General features: G+C 36.2%; 1 protein-coding gene across 4 annotated transcripts in view; it reads right to left on the bottom strand.

Annotated features, from left to right (window-relative positions):
- Positions 1-22,038, bottom strand: part of PALLD (palladin, cytoskeletal associated protein) — a 162,168-nt gene that overhangs the window by 100,985 nt on the left and 39,145 nt on the right. Inside the window, exon 1 of one of the 4 annotated variants that reach the window (XM_064510942.1) lies at positions 14,432-14,661. The exons of the other annotated variants lie outside the window; for them this stretch is intronic. Within the exon in view, the coding sequence (XP_064367012.1) occupies positions 14,432-14,646 (215 nt within the window). The 5' untranslated portion in view covers positions 14,647-14,661. Of the gene's footprint in view, positions 1-14,431; positions 14,662-22,038 lie in introns of those variants that run through there. 4 annotated transcript variants of the gene reach the window in all.

Here is a 22,038-nt window from a genome sequence, read left to right as displayed (position 1 = left end):
ATAATCCCCAAATTCTTCCTCATCCTTCAGCTATTTTGATGAGCTATACCTTATCCTGCACTTCATTATTTGCAGATTGTACAGGCAGTAACCAAGCAAAACAGCTATGTGTCTCTATTTTTAAGTTCCCATGTTTATTTTCAAAAGCATGCCTTAGATTCAAAATTTCAAACCTACTGAATTCCAGCTTGACAAATTTAGGAAAAGCAGCAAGATACACAAATGAAGATGACTGAATTCTGTCTTTCATATTTTCATTTCAGTGACTTGCTATTTTAACTCATTTTTCATTCTGGCACTGGAACAGTATGTGGCAAGGCTATTTACAGCATCTCCTGTTTAATACTAACAGAATTGACAAGCTTAGTCTTTACAAGTTAGCACAGAATACTACCCTATGCCGGGTAACTTCTGGGACTGACTTAAGTTAAATTCAAAAGCTTTTCTGAAATTCCCAGCTGAATTTATGTTTGTCAAGAAATTAAGCCTTAACTTGCTGTAGAACCATGTGCATGCTAAGAACTAGCATTAGATTGTATCTAGGAAAAATAGGCCACGTCTAAAATGCTCCCAGAGCTTCAAAACAACCGTCTTCTCTACACAACTTACAGCAGAGAGCCTCAAATGACGTGTCAATAGCAGCACTATAGGACAATTCCAGCAAGATGTTAGTCTAAACTCAAAGTTTGCTATGAATGTCTAGAGTACACTATTTTAAAGGATACTATGAGATCACCGTCTTCCTGTCCATCAATTATTAGACACCAACCAGGTAACACAGAATTACTTATATATATGAGCCTGCAACAGAAATATTTAGTATTACATGAATACCTCTCAAATTCATCTTGCCAGGATATTCTTTCCTCAAATGAGAACCAATTCACATCTCTCCAAATAATCAGTTTCTTGTAAAAACTGCATACTATTTTTTGTTCACTGTGTTTTTACTGAGAGTTCATATGACACAGTTCATCAAGCAAACAAGTAACCTGCACCTTACTTAAGGTGTTAGAATCTGCCAGCAGCCATGAACAAACACCTGGTTAGATTCTTCCCGGGAAATACTGTTAATGAAAATGACAATAGGAGACAGTTCCTCTGGCTTCATTTCATCCTGGTACCTTCCATGAGCGTTCTCTGGAGTGAAATCTGCTGCCAGACACCACAAGGGAGACTGCCTACAACAAATGTGATGCTGAACAAATGGAAACTTTGAACAACCAAAATTCTCATTTATAAAAGCAGTGCTTTATAGCTCTGCAATATCCTGAGTGAAAGTAAAAGCTGAAATACCTGTTGCTATACAGATTTTTCCCTAATGAAACACAGAACCATTAGAATTTAAATGTTTACCTTAATTGTGAATGAAAACTGTGGAATACCTTAATTAATTGATGATAATTCAGCAATATCCCTAATAAGGTGCTTTATCTGCTGCTACACTTACCAAGAACAGAAGTGACTGATTTGTGTCTTCCTGAAGTAGAGAACAGATTCAAGATGCCCATCAATAGCGCTGTAAGACACAGCACGGACCCAAAGTCGATTTCAATTAATATATCCAATATGACCAGGGAACAGACAACACTCATCTACTATAATGACCTGCCCAATTCTATGCATTTGTTTAGAGAAAATGTATTATGAGAAACATCTGCAAACCTCAATGTCTGATATCTCTACCAAGCTATTTTGGATATTATCAGGAGGTAATTCTAAAAATTAATTTCCTAAGGTATACAAACATGAAGAAAACCACGCTGGTTATTCTTCCCCTCAATATTGCTCAACCTGGGAAAAGTCTGAGACGGGTATTCAGTATTTCATGATGAAATGAAAATATAAGTTATGTTTTAACAATAACGTCAAATTCAAAATACCTTCACTGCAGCTTTTTTGTGTAATACCACTACTGCAACTACAGTCAGTTATGAAATCCTGTGAGTTAGTGACAGAGAAAGTTGAGGTCTCCTTTGTGTCTTTTTTCTTTCTAATGTCAGGAACAAGAATTCATAGAGGAAAAATAATTTGGTCAGAGCAAAAAATACATACACAAACATTTGAATTCAGGAGTCCTATCTCAGTGAATTAATCAAAGACAGCACAAGTGTTTGCAAGTAAGTCTCTTAATTACATACACATACGCATTAGGAAAAAAGATATATTCAGCTACACCACAGCAACACAGTCAATCTGGAAATCTGTAATTCTCAACAGTTGTAAATGTTTTTTCATTCCATGTTCTGAATGTTTTGAGATTGGTGTTTTGAGATGCACAAACATGTGGTGCTCTGTTGTGTCACAGTGTCAAAACCTGAGACTTCAACAGAGCCATGATTAGGCCTATTCCATTATGCCAGTGGCTATGGACATTGATAGAATGTTTATGCTTATTGAGTATTTTATGCAGTTCAGTTTCTGTGGTGTTTACTGCTAACTAGCAACATGTTTATATGTTTTGATGGACGCTTAAGGCACACAGTTCTGACCTCAAAGGCTGACTTGGCAGTTTGACTCAGACAGGCATTTACTACATAACAAAATCTGCAAAAGTCACTAAAGTCCACTTTAGACTGTACTGAGAGTTAAGTAAACATTATTATTAAGGGGCAGAAAGGATAGTTGTGTGTTTCTGCTTATGACAGAAAACACTGTTTATGCTATATTAGTTTAGGGAGGAAGAATTTAATTCTCAGTGAGCATTATAAGTAAACAAAATTTGAAGTGAATTCAACTCAAAATTCTAAGCAATTTCAGCAAACCAACAACATCCAAGCCAATATGACAACTATTTTCCCAAATATTTGAAATACCAAAGCAGTTAATCAAGAAGTAAATGATAAAATGCAGCACTGTAGGGGACTTCTCATCATTATAATCTCCAATGACAATTTCATCCTGTAAGGAGTTACGAAAGTTTACTGAATTGTAAAGATGAAACTACATTTGGAGCAATCAGCTGTCGGAAGATAAAACTATACCCTTTTTCCCCAACATGTTTGCCATTTCAATAATACAAGTATTGAATATTTAATAATAAAATACAAAGCATCATTTTTTAAATGCAGCAACAGAAAATTCTACTCCTGAATTCAGGAATGCAGAAAATAAAAATGCCTCTATACTCTCAGGTAAAAACAAAAACAAACTGCTGCAATGAAACTGCTGTCACTGGAGGCTGTTTGAGCTTTGTCTTTATTTTTCAATTATTACACCACTCCCTTCCCTATTGGAAGTGCAAGCCGTGATATTCTGCTTTGCCTTTTGGGACTAGGTATGCTGTTGATGCTCTAATTTTTTTCACCTACTAGTGAGAAATACGCTGCTACTGAACCAGAAAGCCTGGTTCTTCAACCAGATCACCATTGGCCTACTTATTCCTACTCCCGAACACCTGAGAAGAATCTGCAAACATACAAGATCTGCTCGCCCACCTCCTATTATAGAAACTGAACTGGGAAGAGGTGGCACTCAGTACTGTGAACACAGGTCCTTAACAGGACTCTAGATGCTTTAAGTTTAGTACACTTTTTTTCCCACTTCCCTCATTATCTTCCCAGTTAAAAGAATCCTTTTGGACTGTGGTGGCCAACATAAATAAGAAGCAAAACAATCCTTAGGTTAAGAAATCAGCTACAGATGGAAATGTAAAAAGAAAACACATACAGATAGGAGTGAGAAAAATTTCCAAAGGACTCACACGATGCATTCACTGTCAAGGTACTTTCTGAAAGCCCACGAGATAAAGCCAAATTAATGACAATAAGAGCACTATCTGTTAAACTCTGGCAAGTGAATTGGACAAATAAAAGATTAGAGAATGATCTTCTCTTCCAGATTCCTGAACACTTTTTAGCATACAAAATAAGCAGAAAATTAAGAGAAGGGAAAGTAAACTTTTAAAATCTGAATAAAGTGAGAAATTTTGAATGTTCTCCCACAGACCATTTGTGTGGTCAGACAAGTTTTTAACATTTTGATGCTTCTATTTACTCATATTTAGAATTTAATTCTAAAATAAACAAATCAAAACAAAGCTTTGGGATGTTAAACAAACTCACGTCTACTACATTCACAAATTATCATCAGCTTACCATTTGCATGGCAGGTCCCCAGGTGAAATAGCTAGTTTGTCAACAAGAGAACACCTCTTGTTCGGTATTCAATGAAACAAGAAGTACTGGTGTACTTCTGTGAGGTACATACAACATCCTGTCCAGTTCTGCAAGAAGCATGGATGAAGATCTGCATTTACAAAAGTCTTAATCACTATATGGCAATTCCAAGAAGGCAGCAGAATTTATCGGTGTTATGTGATGATTTTTATTTTAGGAAATTCCAACAGGATCGAAGCAACTCCAAGCTACAGGTACAGATATTTTTTAGAATTCCACCACACTAGCTGTTTCACAGTCATATTAGAAAAGGTAATATTAAGATACATAGGAATTATAAGCAACTGCACAAATTGAAAATATATAAGAACAACAACAAAACACGATTAAGGAATAAAGAACACTATAGATGGGATTAACAGCAAAACTTATCGCATTTCCCTTCAAATTAGCAAGAAAATAAATATTCAAACTCCTAGAATACTGTTAACACAGTAATTTCTAGAACATTCTGAGCACATGGTTTATGTAATGTCAGTACCATTTAGATGGACTGGTGCCACCATTTAATTACAAGGAAGTCACCAATTCCCTAGCAGCCTTTTCCATAATGTCTTCTCTGAATCCTCTTCAGTAAAAAAAAAAAAGAAAATTAACTTAAGCTTCCACCCTCTCCTTTCAGGGTCTCCCCTGCTGAGAACATAAGTATTTTGGTCCGCATTTTATACAGCTGTCAGGATCATCCAAATATTTAATTTCTCCAAGCAGGAAACTGAGATGCAATAGCCAAATTATAAACCAGAGCTCACAAACAAGAAAGAGTTTCTAAAGCAATTCTTATTTTATTATATGTGAAATGGAAAATATGCTGTCAGGATGTCTTTGACACTGCTAAGCCGCCTTTGAGGCCTTATGAAAACATGAATTCATGTATCTATTACCACAGTTAACAAAAAAAAATACTCTTTATGTATTGATAGTCATTGTGCTAATAGTTGTTCATCTGTGTGAACGGTGTAAATTTTTTATTACAATTTAATAGAAAGAGAGAGAGAAAGGGAGAAAGGGAGGGAGAAAGGGAGAGAAAGGGAGAGGGAGGGAGGGAAGAGGAGAGAGAAGAGAGACCTTCATGCTCTAGTTATTTAATCTTTTTTTTTCCTCAGTTAAGACAATTATTTTAACAAAAGTCTCTAAAACAGAGAAACAGACAGAAACCCTTTCCTTTAAATGGACTTTTAAAATGTGTAAGCCAAAGGCTTTTCAGGCTGTAACCTAAGTAAGGGCAACTTTTCCTCTAGATAATTATCTCTGTCTCCTCCCCTTCCATTTTTCATTGCGGAAATACATCAACAGCTACAATAGCACTGGAGTAAACCACCACTTGGACTGAATTGACTTTACCAAAAGGAATGGAACTAAGAGTATATACTAAGTATTTGTAAATTTTTGGTACTAAAATACTAAAAATAGTAAGAATGTGAATTGTTGTGTACTCTACCAAGCAATTTTAATTGGTCAAACTTCTTCCTTTAGCCTTAAATATTTTTCTTTTTTAAATGTAGGTCATACCCTTTAATATATTACTTTCTGGAAATGGATAGGCAAATAGAGGCACTCAGTCCAATAGATAATTGAGAAACAAGGAGTCAACAAATCAAAGGTCATTTTGAGCATGTTTTCATTTCTGAATATGTTTTTCTCATCTGACTTTTGTTATTTTCCTTATCACATTTCACATTATTTCTTGGGTCATAATTTATTGACAGTCTTAAATTTTATTATGAATCCTGAAAGCTGGTGAAAGCCCCAAATAAATTTATTTTAAACTACTTTCTGGAGACACCCTTGCTTCTGCCAGATATTTTACATATTTTGGGCCTTGTGACCTGTGAAATATGCCTGTGAGTTCTGTACTTTTACAGTAATGTGAGACACTGTTACCTGTAGGTCTGATCAATTTAGCTTCAGTTATTCTTCAGTCATCAAAAAATGTACTTGTTTATATAAGCACGTCATTGCTTTGTGTTGCATGTCTTCTAAGGCATGAAAAAACACTCCCTTCTCAGCAAAAAGTGACCATACCTTTCTGAGCTTTTCATGGTCTGTAACTACATGTGAAGCTTCTCCTTAATGTTTAGCTAACAAAATAAGTACTGTTAATAACTAACAATGTTTACACGTAGATTAGGGTGAGCCAGACATCAGTTTAGAATAAGAAAAGCAGACCTAGAACTTAAGCTTAACTTTAATACATGACAATCAGCATACTGTACTTCCTGTTAAAGAGGCTGACTGAAGATCTAATGCATGGAACAGTAAGAATGCAGAAGGCAATAGGAAAGGTGGAAAAGTTGTACAAGACAAGGCAACAGGGGTAAACGCAGAGAAAGGTCCTGACACGAGCTAACAGAAAAGACTTTTAGAAGGCCAAAGATCTCAGCCACGTCAGGTTCCTGTGAATATTCACAAGTTCTAAGTTGTATCAAGTCTACCAGAAGATAAAGAGGTGATTATTCCTTTAGTAAACAACTGTTTTACTGGATGCCAAGGTCAAACCAGTAATCCCATTGAGGCAACATTTTTGGCATTAGTTTCTGAGCTGTTCTGTGTAAATATTGTTAGTGTCCTGTCCTGAGCTTTGAGGTTATTTCTCCCTTTACGGCTTTTAGCTTTCCGCCTAATACCCGGCTTTCCCTCTGTAGCCAAATGCTAGACTCCAGCTGGGAACTCTGACTAGGGCATGAACAAGGTCTCCGAGCGTGGCTGCCCCTGCCCTCATCATGAGCTTTTCTCAGCACTCTAGAAAGTGTTGAGCCCTCTCCTGGACAGACATCTACCCAAGTAACACAGCTCCCTCCACTGGCTAAGACTTTTCTATTTTTACATCCATAACAGTCTCTGTGACAGCAGTAAGGGTTCTTATGGCAAGTAATATTAGATAGCTTTAATAAGGCTGGCAGAACAGGACTTGCAGCACTTGTTCAATTCTTAGCTCCTCTCCAACATACTTAGCTTGGGATTTTGCTAGAGTACATAAACTAGGAATTTGGCTTTAACTGACAGATATGTTACTATCTTTAATCCCCGGCACCTCTATTGGTTCTGTACAGGACAAAAATTAGGGACAGGGAAATTCTTCATCCAAACTTGTATGGCAAGCATATTGAATGAAACAGAAACCACTGCCACCGAGTTCTAAGCTCAGTGTTTTTGTCACCAGAAAACATTTCTTAATATGGGACAGAAAATGAAAAACACAGCACACGTGAATGCAAAAGATAGTGGACGATAAGCCTGAAGACAAGCAATCAAACTCAGAACTACATAAATGGAAAAGCTTTGTAGTACAATGGCAGTTGGAAAAAGCTCGGAAACCATCAGCCAATTATATCACTTCAATAAAAAGAAACTGGCATATCTCAGGAGGAAACGGGGGGATAATAAAAACAAGTAGCTGTATAACTATACAAGTTTATGATTAAACTTCACAAGCTATAGCATCCTGTATAGCAATTGTCCTTGCCCAAGTGTGAGATTCTACTTTTGCAGATCATTTTTTAAAGCACGGGCAAGACCAACTGCAGATAGATTGGTAGCATCAAATGCAGATGGTTAGATGTTTCTGCAATAAGGTAAGTTGCAGCAACAATTTTATTAAACAAAGATGACACCCTGACAGTAGGTACTGGGACTCTGAAAGTAACTGGCATATGAACATGTAACCAGTGGGTCTCAGTTTAGCTACTTTTTGCACATACATTATACAAAAAGGTATCCAGTAAACTAGCTATTCAGAAATTATCCTTGTTAAATGAATATTTAACATATTCAATGTTAAGTTACTTTTTTTTATTACTACCAGAAAGAATGATAAAGAAATAGATAATCTGCCCTCATTTCATTGCAGATTTCAAGTCAAAGCTACATAGTTTCTGACTTGCAATCCAATATAACTTTTCATTTGTGTCTATTTTCACAATTTGAATTATGTGAGTTACCTACTGTTTTCCCCAACTACCATTTGCATAACTATGTTTACCCCTATTATGGACTGCTGGAATGCCTGTAACACTTCAGAGTCCTTACTATCAAAAGGAACTTCATATCTGCACATTTATCTATCCAGACTCTACTGAACACGTCTTCCAAATAAAATGAGTATTGGCAGAACACGACAATGTTCTCATCTTATGTTTTCAGCTCATGAAAACTACCTGTAGCTCTTCCAAAGAGCTGAGCTGAACTTTATGCCAGGTAAGTCTCAATCATTGTTCAAATATTTCTCTTAAAAGCTTCTGGTTGCACAACTTCCTGACTGTATTTTTCCTATGGTACAACATCTTCGTGTTTAGGGACTTGATGAAAAATGCGCAGTACCACTTCTCCCCAACTACCAATGTACGAGACTTGTAAATGTTCTCCTGAAAATTTACATAACACAGTTGCTTCAAAAAGTAGTTAAATATGTTCTCAGAACCAATCAAGTCCATGGAAAAGTTGATGCACCATGACATTTTTTTCTTTTAATACGATGAAAATCCATTGAGCTTGAGCCTATCACAGAATTTTGTCTACAGCAACATAGGTGAAGCTCCCTTCAACAGGGCATATACAGCAACTGTCTGTTTACTAAACTTTCGTCTTATGTTCAAGTCTTCCTAAGATTTTTTTTTTCCCCTTAACAAACCCATACGAGAGACAAGACATCTCAGCATTAAGATGGTAACTCTACATATGCATGGTCTTCCCTCTTACCTACATAAAGAATTTTAATCTATTAAGTTTTTCACCAGTACTTTTTCTTTCATATTTGAGAAGACTGAAAATCCTACCTTTGAACTCAAATTTCTACTTAATATCAAAGTTCTGAAAGTTATGTAAAATTAATCTTCCAAAATAATAAAAATTGATGTTTTTCTATGTATAAATCTTACTCAAAAGCAAATTATATGCCTGATGCACGAACTGACAGGTTTTACAGTTGCATAGTCCTGGAGGTCAAAGAAAGCACGGCTAATTTTCTACTGCAGCAGCGCCCTAGAATCTACTTTAAAATTTACAAAATACATTAAAATGTCTCTTTCACTCTTTCCTTCCTTCAGGAATTCACACATGAAGATGGTATAGTTGCCTCCTCTGCTCTTAAATCTGTGAGTATCATTTTTTTTCCTATCACCATTTGTCTCACTTTGTAGAAATTCTTTGTAAATTAAAAATGATAAATCCCTAACTTTCTGCTCACATTCTTTTCTTTTTATTTCCATGCCCCATCCACAGAATCACCACATTTAACTATACAGAGGACATACACTGTAAAAATCAGAATACATTAATTTTGGAGGATACTTTCACATCTGTCAGACATGTCCTGAGCAGTGACACTAGTATTTGATTTAGTGTGACAGTGAATCTCCTGATTTGCTCTGATGAAAGCTTTGGCTAGTACCTCTCTCAGCTTCTTAAATTTCTTTTGGTTGATCTTTTATTTCAATACATTCTTTATCAATTTTATATGGAACAAAGACCCTGATAAACAGTACTGTCAAAGCATGTACAAAAGGAATACGTAGCCTTTCCTCCCCAAAGGCAAATTGTTCTGATGTATTTTCTGAAATTAATCAACTTCTGTGTCATGCCTTGGTGGGTAAGGAGATCCAGTTCCACATTTTGCGTTAGAATATTAGGCGCTGTATGTAGAAATCTTTCCATTTCTCCTTGTGTGCCAAAGGAAGTGGCATTGCAATCCTGTCCTACTAGTTAAAAGCCTTTAGCACCAACCAGAGAGGACATCTCTTTAGGAAGTCACTCAAGCAGCAAAGAAAAGATACACACTATACTTGATATTTTTTAATCTTGTGTCCCTCTTTTCTGGCAAACCAAGCACAAGGAGGCGCGTGCCATCTGTCTCAGTTTTGAAGCTTCATCAGCTAGCTCCTACAGCCAAAATAAGCAGTCCTGGGAAAGGGAAATCAATTTTTCTACTTTGAGGGCAAAGGTAGTGCCAAACAAAAAGTAAATCCCTTCTCATCTCCCTTCCTCTTTCTCACCAGCAAAAGATGATATTTTTGCATTCTGTAAGCTATATGAGGTCAGGGATAAAACAATATCAAAGCAAATGTAGTTGCATGACCTTCTTAAAGCTACGTAAATATGGAGCAAGTACATAGGATGATTAGTCTGCACAGATTAGTATGCATGGAAGGATTTTAAAAGAAATAAAATTAAGAAAATTTTATCATCAGCTTGCTTGAGAAATCAGTCCTGCAGTATCAGGAGAACCCAGGAGCACCTCTGCAGGTACTGCCTATTCAAGGCCACACCGAGAACTGAGAACCGTCCGGGAAAGGCTGCATAGGAAGAGCATTCTTTAAACTTTTAGGAGTAACTGCTTTGAAAATGTAGTGATAATGACTGATAATGAGTAGGAACAGGTCATTAACAAAAACCAGCCTGATCTACCAGTCTTCTAAACACTGCTGTTGCAGCAAACTAATTCCCTCGCTGATGGATGGATGGAGCAATCTATCTGCCCATACACACAGTCAGTTGCAACACACTAGATTCTGGAAAGTTCAATCCACATTCTTTTGCCTCCTGTATTTTCTGGTTCAAGGGTGCATCATAAACTGCTGGCATGGTGTTCTACACTCCCCCTTGTCACAGAGAAGGGAAAAAAAAAATCTCTTACCCCCCACCCCAACCTTTGGTACAGGTTTTTTCTGTAACCCTGCCTGCTTATTTTTCCTTCTGCATGATTCCATACACTTCCAGCATCAGCTCAAAATGAAGATGGTTTTGAGCACTTAGGGTGAGTTCCTAATTTGTATTTGCTTCTCCCCAAAAAGCCTACTGTTAGTACCTTGAGACGAATGAGGAGTATCATTACTCTTGGGTGCACTAAGTTGGGCTGCCATTTCAGAAAACATACTAAATGGAAACTAACTCTGCAAACCAAACCAAAATAAATAAAGAAAAACTGATTTTCAGCTAGCTCAGATTCACAGTCCCATTCATGAACAGCTGCATGTACCAAAGGGAGGAGAGGCAACAAAGGGAGGAAGCAACAGCCAGGCAGACAAGAGAGGGAGACTGGTTTTTGGAGGCACTGAAGATTTTTGCAAGCTTACATCGTATCTTGAACCAAAACCTTGAAATGCACATGCTCAAACTGGTGACTGAATCTGTGCCCATTTCCCTCCATTGCCCTGCCCATCCTATTACCTAGATTACTTTTGATCTTGAAGGAAATAACCCAAAAAACACAGAAGTCATTCGGTGTGCAAATTTTGCTAACAGCACACACACTACTGCAGTTTTGGAAGGGTATACACAAAATACATAAAATATTTTATAACTAATTCAAGGATGTTTGACTTTTCCTGTTAAAATACTGATTAGCTTTTATGTAAGCAGGATGTACAGTTAGTTCTCTCCACCTACTTTAGGTCAAAAAACAGACATCATCACTGCCAAAAGAAGAAAGAAAAAAACCTAAAAAAATATATTTCTCACCTACCCTTAACCTTTCTTTTTGTAGATATTCATTGTTATAGAGAGACAGACTTCTACTGCTGCAGATTTTAAAAGGCTTAAAGTTCACTATAGCCTTTACCGTCCTTCTAACAAAGGCATTGGTAAAAAGGAAATTTCTCAGCAAAACTGCTAATGTTTTTGGATCATACTATTCCTTGGTCTGGAATAGACAATTAAGGTCACTGAAAGCAGAACAATCACAAAAACCTGTTTAATATTTTTTATCTGCAATTTCAATTCTATCTGTAATTTCAATTGTACTACCTGTTCTGAGGTTTTCATTAAAGTCACTGTTTAGAAATGGATGATAACATAACATCTGGCTGCCTGAGCAGACGGCCTTTAACAGTAGGCAGATTAGCATATAATTGTTTCAATACTGAAGTTATTTGTGCTTGTCTTGAGGAATGCGAAAAAACTGTTGACATACATTCATGTGGCTTTAAATGTCTAAATGTTGAATCATCTCTGTGACGAGAACTGTCTTATAAAACTGAATTTAGGATGGTATGAATAAACAGCTTCTTAATATACAGCATCAGACCTGCCTGCCTGCTAATTACAGAATAGAAATCTTTATTTTGAGGTGGAGCTGGAAAAGTTTTACATCTCCTCTGCAAGTTGATACAGTTCAATTATAGTTGAGAGAGTATAAATACATAAATTTATAATACTTTAGTGAAAATGCTGCAATTGAGCTGTATCAGACTTTTTCATCATACTAAGTATAGATAATCAGTTTTTCTCAGCAAAATTGGGTTATCTTTTTCATTAAAAAAATTCTGTCTAAATTTTGTTGGCAATTCTCTAGAAAAGAGTCATCCTCTCAGAAGAGTTCTTTTAAGTTGTAAGGATATAAAGATACAACAGGTCTAAGATTGGTAGGAAGACTTAGGATTTAGCATACATCATTAAGCCAACTAATATAATTGGGAAAAAGGGAATGATATTTTTGATCCTAAGTCTCTCACTGGGTTTCCTTGAAGATTTTTTGAACAGGCAGTTAATTCTACAGCTTTAACATCCTATTGCCTGTCTCCTTTTTCATCTCTTCTATCTGAAAGCATCAATATAACAAACCACAAAATGCTCAGAAACATTGTTCCACTGATCTATTTTTTTTGGTAAAACTGAACAACCTCATCCCTCAAAATCTTCACAGTGAAATACAGACCACAATAAGTAAATGCAACTTTCAACCCATATTTCCTAACAATTCTCATTTCCTCTTCTCCATCTCCCAGTGGCCTCATAGTTTTTCACAGAGATCTAACATCACTAATGAAGTCAACGAATGCCTTGGTTTAAAATAATCTGATCTATCGCATGCTGTCCCAAAGTATGTCATAATTATACATTCATATACATGCATCATTACACATCCTGATTCTTCTCAGGATTTGCAATCTTTGCTTAATAAAATAGCCAGAGAAAACAGAGACAAAAACCCATTCTTACCAGATTCTCTCATAAAATCTATGTTTCTGTACGAACTGTTCCTCGTAAATTATAAACCCTAGCTCTTGTGCAACACGTGCTTGTTGATTAGCAGCCAATGAAACAAATTCTGCATTAAGGTTGTCTGTGGTTTATCTCCAATACTGTTAAAAATACTGGCAAGAAATAAGAGAGAGAAACAAAAGTGCTAGAAAAGAAACATTCACATATTAACTGTAAGAACAGATGTTTAAATGCTCAGAACATATACTATAATCAAGTAATTAACTTAATATGCAGTTATTCTGCTTTACATTTTATCATGTTCTGTTCAGCAACATTATTACTAGTTAAAGTTGAAAACCAGTTTAGATCAAAGTTTTGTTGTGGATAGACTCTGTCAACAAAATAGTCAGTGACAGTCCATAACTCAAAGGATCTACAATCTTTAAAAATAAGTCATAGCAGATGAAACTAAAGAAGTGGTCCAGGATGGACCTTTGTACAAGAATGCAAAGTTACACAATTCCTAGAAAAAAAAGTGTCACAGTTTTCCCATACGGATGAACATTGTCTGTATCCTTCCACACTTCCAAGGAAAACTCCATGAACATTTACAGCTTTGAATGCTGTTCAGCCTGATGGAGTATGGGAACCTCAGTTCCATATTACTTTACTTCTTTTCACTGTCAGAAAATATTACGGTACCTGCTAAACAGTGTCCTATTCTCTATAAGAGTATATATTTTTCATGTGATGTTTCAAATTCCAAGGGTTTTAAAACTATTGGTTATTGATTTAAAACATTGTTGTTACAAATTTACCAATTTGTGGCCTTTCTCCCCTGCCATTTCCGTAAAGGCAAAACCTCCATTTCTCACACTTTTTTCTGTTCCAAAAAAAATTTGAATATATAACTGTAAAAATTTATGATTGACAATTCTACCTCAAAGTGAATAATATCTGCTCTTAGTTTTTTTTGTTGTTGCTGTTTTGTTTTGTTTTTTGAGAAATAAGAAAACTCAGCAGGACATGGTTCAGTGTTAAATCACACATAAGAGGTGGGAAATGATATTGTTCCCACAGGCAGGAAAGGCTCCATTGCTTTTTGTATCCTACAAATAACAGCCACAGTGCTCTGCTCCAGGTGCCACACAAACAATACAAGAAGTATTTTCTATTCAGGTTTTCATCAGAAGATGCATTAACTTCAAATAAGAAGTTACATAAATCAGCGCATAACATTCAAGTTGAGCCTTCCCAAATTTAGGCTGCTAAGGCAAATCAAATTCACTTATTTATTAGTAGAACTGGATGGAAAACAGTTTTGCTATACCACATACCTTTCCATCATTTCAAAAATCTTGTTCTGCATAGGAACAAACTTGAAGCTGTCAAAGGAATTCCACAGAGGGGGAGAGAGAGAGATTTCTCCCACTACCAAGGTCTCTTCTCTGGGCTTCTGCACCCTGGGCTGAGTTATGCATGCTAAGGACTTATACACGGCTTTTAGTATATTCCAAAGAATTAACCACTGGATTGTTGGCAACTCCCACATCGAATTTTTTTCTGTCCAACTCTTCCTAGTAAAGTCTAAACAGTGACTCATTACTTGCATAAATTGAACACAATTATTAAGGAGGTAATAATTTATTACAGTATCTGTAAAGTCCAATGTGTGGTAGGTCAAGCATTAAAAATGCCACAGCATGTATATGATTAGAAAACTAAGCTCAAAAATAAGCAGACTGCTAAAGAAAAAGCAAGTTACAGACAATTTCAGTGCGGAGTGAAAAATTAGTGAAATAAACATTTTAACAAAGGGCATAAGAGATATTCTAGAGGTGACTGAACTAGCATCTATTTGCAAAAATGTCTGAGCCATTGGTTACGAAACAGCAGAAGCCAAGTAAGACAAAACTCAGCTGCCAAGGAGTGGAAATCCTCTGAGAAATGACAAACAATTCAGTTCAAGAAACTGTATCATTTTTACAGCTAATGCAAACACAAATATCTTATGTCTTTAGGCCTTTACCACTCCCTTGAGTTGTATCAACTTACACAGCAGTGACTTTGATACATATGGACCAGATTAGCTCCTTATCTTGAATGAACATTTTTGATTATAGTTTCAGCTTTTCCTGTTAGATATAAATCGCTTGAGAATCTTTTGATTAAGAAAGTTATATTTATGCCTAATTTCTTCTGTATGCTATTAAAAAACTAAGATTTTAAATACATTGTTAAATTAAAGAGCAAAAATCTTAGAAAAAATAGCAAACAATAGCCACAGCTTTTGAAGGAAATATTCATTATCAACAACCTTCATAAACTGTAAAAAAAACCCTATTTTGTTGCTTTGCAATTTTAACGGGGGTTGTGTTAATTATAATTAATACCTGCCTTTCATTTCCACTGCAAAAAAACATTGCTGAAGAGTCATGAGTCAGATACAATTCAGGAATTCTGGCCATTCAGCTTCTGTGCAGCATGCATGATGCATGCCACGCAGAACACTACTACTCACACTAATGCAAAGAAAAAACGCCTAAGGAAAAGGACTGCAGTCAGCATATTCAAGTGTTGTTATACAATGTCAGCTAATCTTTTTGAGGTAGAAAATTGTACTTTATTTCCTTCATTCAATACTTATTCTTTAAAATAATTTAAACATTTGAATTATCATTTGATCACTTTTGGATTTAGCTCAAAACTTAGAATGAGTATGAAATGCTGATCATTCTATGTGGACAAGTATTGATGTGCTAATTTTAGTGGTGTCAAACATGTCAATTCCTACTGGCTTCTCTGCATCTGCCAGGGAAAACCATGGAAGAGAACCACTCCTGCTAAGTTAATACTCTTTCTGATCATTGTATATGACAGACTGGAATTAATATCCAACAAAAACTGGATAAAAAAAGGTAACAATTTAAAAAGAAGCTCTGATCAGGAAATTCTGGCCTTAAATGAGATTGTAAGCATGTTGGGTCTACACATCTTGAACTGACAGCTTGTCATGAAGCCATGAAGACATCACATATGTAGGTGCAACCAGTATCCATATCAATGCCATCTTCTTTACTTGTGGCTGCTTTAACAGACACATAGAAGAATAATGGTATTACTAGGCCCTTGAAAGGCAGCTCTTCATTTGAAATCATGGACATAATGCACACAATTTTACAGAACAGTGTCCTGTCTTTTCTGCAGGCATTCAGACCAATGATTAATAGTTAAAGCCAGCACCTTCCTATGAGGATTTTTAGGACTACATACTGAAATTAATGTTAACATTTATTTGCCTAATTTTAGAGATGCAAAATATTTAAAGACACCCGGCACTTGTAGGGACACTTCTGAAAATTCATTTGCATATTACATTGACACTATCTTGAAAAGTCCAAAGCAGATTAACAGCTCAACCTCAAAGGGGTCACAGCAGCAGAGATCAGAATTGCACAAATCTCTTTTTTTTCAGTCTCAGTTCAACAGTTCTTTCTCTCTACATTAATCTCGTGTTGCAAGCAAGACATGATAAAATATTGTGCCTTTTAGCAATATTTAGCACTACTGCCTGCTAAATTCCATGTAAGCAAGATATTCTGTATTGATTCCTTTCCCAGTAAAAAATAGTAGATTCTATGCATGATCATTCTGAGCGCCATTTTAAATATTTTCAGCGCCAGACAGATGTAAGAACATTACCACTCACAGTATTACTTAAATATAGTGTCTATAACTACAAAGTGAGCATTTTGTAGGGTTTTTAAAATACTTCTCAAGACTGAAAATGACTACAGTAACTCTCCACTTCATGCCAACTCTTGTTTTGCACAGAACTGTGGCAAGTCATTACTATTTATGGGCACTGGTTACAGCTTCATTGCCGAAGTGCAACTGTATTTCATACTTGAAGCAGGTATTCAGTCTCTCTTTCTTGCTAAATTAAAAATAATAATAATAAAGCCCTAAATCCAGAACCAGCTCATCATTCCCAAACTCTTTGCAATTACTTTCAGTGTTGGCTAAGTAAACCATTTTCAGAGGGTTCACAGATAAATCTGTTGTCATTTATCAGTTAAGATAAACTTTTAAAGAAAAGTTTCTTTATGAAATTTATTATCAGGGTCACTTTGTCCCAAACAAAACTTACTGGTTGTATTATTCAGAAACTTCAAACTTTCTACATAGCTATCATTACTTTAAATCTTTAAATCTTTAAATCTTTTTAAATCTTTAAAATAACTTTTGAAAAAATCAAATTATAATAAACATGGTTCTTGTTATGTCATTGCTAATATATCCCTGTTCAAAAGGGAATCACTTTGCTGGCTGAGATAACTACCTCTCTACCAAGCTAATTTTCATGTAATTACTTTCTTCACTTGGACTCAGGATGCAGTTTCACAATCACTGAAAGTTGATTTAAGTCTCTGCAGCCAGACATTCCTTTTCCCCCCTCCTGTTTGCACCCTTTGCCTTATGCTGGCACTATGCTTGGGACCAAAATATTTGGCTGAGGTGAAGGCAAGATTTCAATTTCTGACATCAGCATAGACTTACTTGTTTGGATTGGCCAAAGCCAGTGTATCTTGATTGCAATCAAGATCTGTGTCTTGCACATCGAGTGTTGATAATGGCAAAATGTAAGGTTCACGTGCAACTGCAGTAGGCATTCCAAGGTCATCAATTTGGACATGAGTGATTGAAAGGATTCCCATAAAAGCATCCCTCTGGCACCACTGTATACAGAGGAAGTGGAATGGGAGCCTGTACAATGGGGAAGGCATTTTGCCTTTGGTTCTGAGCTTCTTCTGCTCCTCTTTTCTATACTATAAATCTTTTTAATCTAGTCCTTGCTCTGAAATTAAATGCCAAATTTGCTACACCTTTTTAACTTCCTTTAAACTTCTTTGGTAACGTAGAATCATCATAGGCCTGTTTTAACTGGCTCTGTGTGTTGTGACATCTTTATGCTCTCAATTAAACTTCAGAAACTGAAATAAAGAAGTCCTGATTTCAGATACACTGTACATGTCACAAGAACTATCACACAGCAGCATGGTCTACTTTTTGTTATAATAATTTTGCACAAAACCAAGGTAATATTGTGTTGATGCTGAGTGTATCAGTAACAGAAACGATTCAAATAAAATTATGGTTGTCCCAGAGCTAACTTTGAGAAACTTCGCCATCAAAGTTAAGGATGTAGTTAAGAAAATTCCAACAACATACTACAGTGAGATACGACAAAGAGGCATCTAAATCACCATAGTCTGTCCCATACTGCTGTCACAAAGGGAAAATCCAATCAGTCTTAAAGCCTTAGTTAACCTTTACTGGAACCAGAAATACTGAAATGTCTACTAAATCATAATCAAATGTCTACTAAATCATACTTTCTGAATTAAGTTGTTAAAGTACTGTAGACAAGCATTTTACAGTATGCATGGACTTCTATTAAGAGTAACCTTAGTTCTGAGTTTCCCAAGTTTGCAACTTTTGCAAGAAAGGATGTTTTAACTATGCTTTTGATACATACTCTCCAACTCCTATCTTTCACAATGAGACACAACCTACAGGTTTTGAGAGTGGTACATTTCGATATATGAGGATCAGAAGTCAAGTAGTGCTGATTAAAGAAATCACTGTGGCTACCTATTAGTCATTTTACATAATGAGTTTTATTGCTACAGTCCCATGCCTATGAAATAGACCCTGAGTGAATTAGTAAGAAACTGAGAAAGAAAAACTGATAGGAGAAAAGGTATCTGCTAACAGGAGAGAGTTTCTCATCTTCAATCTCCACTACTCTGCTCTATTTTCTCTTCTTTCTATTGTGTTTAATTCCTCACTAATGCAGCCAGCATCCAATAGTGATGAAAAAATTACATGATCTGTCCAAAGCAGTCATGTAGGTGAGCTGAATTCAAGGTCTGCATAAAGAAACCACACTTTTCCATGTCAGGTTGCTCAATTAGTCACTGTGACAACTTAGGGTTTTAATGACAGTTCTCATCTACTTTAAAATGTTAACTTGGTATTAATTTAAGAAAAAAAGAGAGGGCTATACGAATGTATGAGAGTGTCTAATCGCTAAGAAAACAATCTTTTATTAACAGTGATCAGATGCTGCTTCTCCCATGGCAAACTGAGCAAAATATGCTTTTGTAGGGAGCTACTAACAAGCAGTCCTCAGACTGACCATAACACTCATACAGAGTAATATTAAAGTGAAAGTAGGTCTCATCTACAAAAAACCTCTCTCTTTTTTCTGTTGCAGGTTACTGAATGCTGGTATCAGTTGCTTTCTTGCCCCGATTGCCAGATGGTTTATTGCAAGTCATATTACTGCACGGTCATGGCTGCAATTTGCATACTCAGGATATTGCAGCTCTATATAATGCAAATTCTGCTACACAGCAGCAATTAACTTTGTGAATAATCCCCACACAAGTCCCAAATAAGGCACTAGTATGCAGAGAAGTGGCGCTGTGGACTACAGGTAGTCAGGGAAAAGTTGAGAGAAGAAATTCCGAAAGACTTTAGATTAGATTGAGATTCATTCCATGCCAGCAGCAAGATGAACTTAAAAACCACTAAGTAAAAGTGTGCAATTTAGCTTTGCTTCTTGCTATCCTAGAAGTACAGCACAGACTTTCATCCAGATTATAAAAGGCTAGCCAACCTTCATATGATATTGGAACATCTGGATTCTGAAGAAATGGCTCAGCTTTCCTCTTAGACTAGAAAATCTATTTGCTGACTATCTACAAGCTTTTGCTCATCAAATTGATTTTTGCTAAACTACAGCTTTGACTTAGTGGCAACAAGGATGAATTTAATCTCATAGAATGTTGGAACACTCAAAACACAGTGCAGATAATCTGGCCACCCAGAGCAACCAACATCTCACAGCAAAGGACAGCGTTTCCAGGTTTGGGAGGTAATCTTCTGTTAGTAATGAAATAATGCGGCTATATCAAAGTCTTGGGTTTAAACAGAACGAGTAAGTGAACTGACTAAGCCTGGGACACACGTAGCCCAGATCCAAGCACAGGTAAAGACAAGGCAAAGGTAAAAGTTCAGCACTGTGGCTACTTTCTTTTTCTTTTTTTTTTGCAGCAGAGTGGTGGTTTCCAATATTTGCACTCTTCCCAAGAGCACATTTATTAGTGAAGCAGACTAAAACAATGCAATCTAATGCAATAGTTAACCTTCTTCAGCTAAACTTTATCACATATTTTGTACTGCGCTGTTGAAAGTACAGTACAAAATATATGTAAACTATGACATCACAAGAGGTGAAACAGAGGTATCCTATCACCCCATCTGATGGCAATACTATCACTATACTAGCAAAAAATAATGTACACTTCTTAACTGGAGCATACAATCAAAGTTCTGCATTGAGAACATGCTCTCTCCTGATTTTCAGAATCTACCTTAGCCATTCCAACACCTCCTCTTCAAATATGGAAAGCTGCCTAACCCACAGAAGAATTAATGACTAATTGGAAATAAAAATCCAGATTCCTTTGCACCTGAATGGTTCATGTTGAAAGTCTGGCTCAAACAAGTCATGATGTCAGTCTGAAAACTCGTGCCTGAGCCACTCATCTTCCTTTTAATACCACTGCTTTGTCCGTTTCTTGCAGATAAAGATTGTATTCTTCAAGCACAAAGAGCTCAAATTGGAAGGATTTCCAACTTGGTTAAGTTAACAGCTACTGCTGTCTTTTGCTAGTCACCACTATTTCAATAGTTTTTGTTTACATCCCCTAGATAAAGTTCAACATATTATATTTGATGAGTCATTACACATAGTAATTATCACTCTATGTTTAAAAACAAAAAAAAATTTTGCACGAGTAGCAATGAAGATTATACAATGGAAAGGTTATTCCACAGCCATCTCATTTTCTAGGGCAACCTCACTTCTGGGAGGGAAAGCTCTAGGGGTGAAACTTCCTTTTTATGACCCTGCTGAAGCTGCTGCCTCCTTTCATCACAAATGGGCCTTGCTACAAACATGCTGGGTATAGAGCCACCCAGCTCATTCTACACTGTGTATGATCATCTGCATGTTACTATCCTCAGCAACCTCCCTCCCATATATGCCATCACCACCAAATACTATTCCTCCATCACCCCATCTTTCCACTTCTTCCACTCCTCTTTCTCTGCAGTTATCACAGACTACTTATAATGACAAAGCAACAGAAAGAAAAAGCCCTGCTGGCTTGGGGTCTCAAGCATGTATTTTTGTGTTTTTAAAGCCAGGAATATGTGGTATATGGTTGCAAAGAGAACAGTATTTTAGTATTTTGCAAGTTATCCTGTGAAAACAACTAATTAAACAAATGATCTAGTTAAACTTGAAGACCATACTTCCTTCTAGACTCTTTTTTACATGTAATAATCCTTTTTGATTAAGGATGCAAGTGAAATAAAAAAAGAAAAAAACACTTTAATTCATACGTCACACTGCAAAAAACTTAGAGATGGAAAAGAAGAGTCTGTACAATGCTAAAGTCAAGCTGTAAGTTCACAATCATCATAAAGTCACTACTGTGTAAGTATTGTGTCATCACTGTGATAAGGTAAAAATGTTACTGCAATTTTTTCACTTACTTCTCTCTCCTCTCCTTGTGTTTTTTCGTTTCAGTTTTTCAGTTATAATGATTTAGAGCTATTGCAAACCAGCTGACAGCAGAATCACTTGCATGTTATATATGAACATAATGTAAGAAACAATACAAATATTGCACATGTGAATATCCACTGACTACACCAGACCAAGAACACTCAGAATAAAGATGGCTAACCAGTGCTGAAAGAGGGACAGTATGCAAGAATCTCAACCCACTATGACATTTAGGTACTATGACTAAGGGAAAAAAATGCAGAATAACAGTCACTAATACTTATTTCTTCTCTGGTTTTA

Source organism: Dromaius novaehollandiae, chromosome 4 (genome assembly GCF_036370855.1).
Source record: "Dromaius novaehollandiae isolate bDroNov1 chromosome 4, bDroNov1.hap1, whole genome shotgun sequence".
NCBI classification, from domain to species: Eukaryota; Metazoa; Chordata; class Aves; order Casuariiformes; family Dromaiidae; genus Dromaius; species Dromaius novaehollandiae.
The sequence above is the reverse complement of the archived record's forward strand: the minus strand, read 5'-3'. Positions and strand labels throughout refer to the sequence as shown.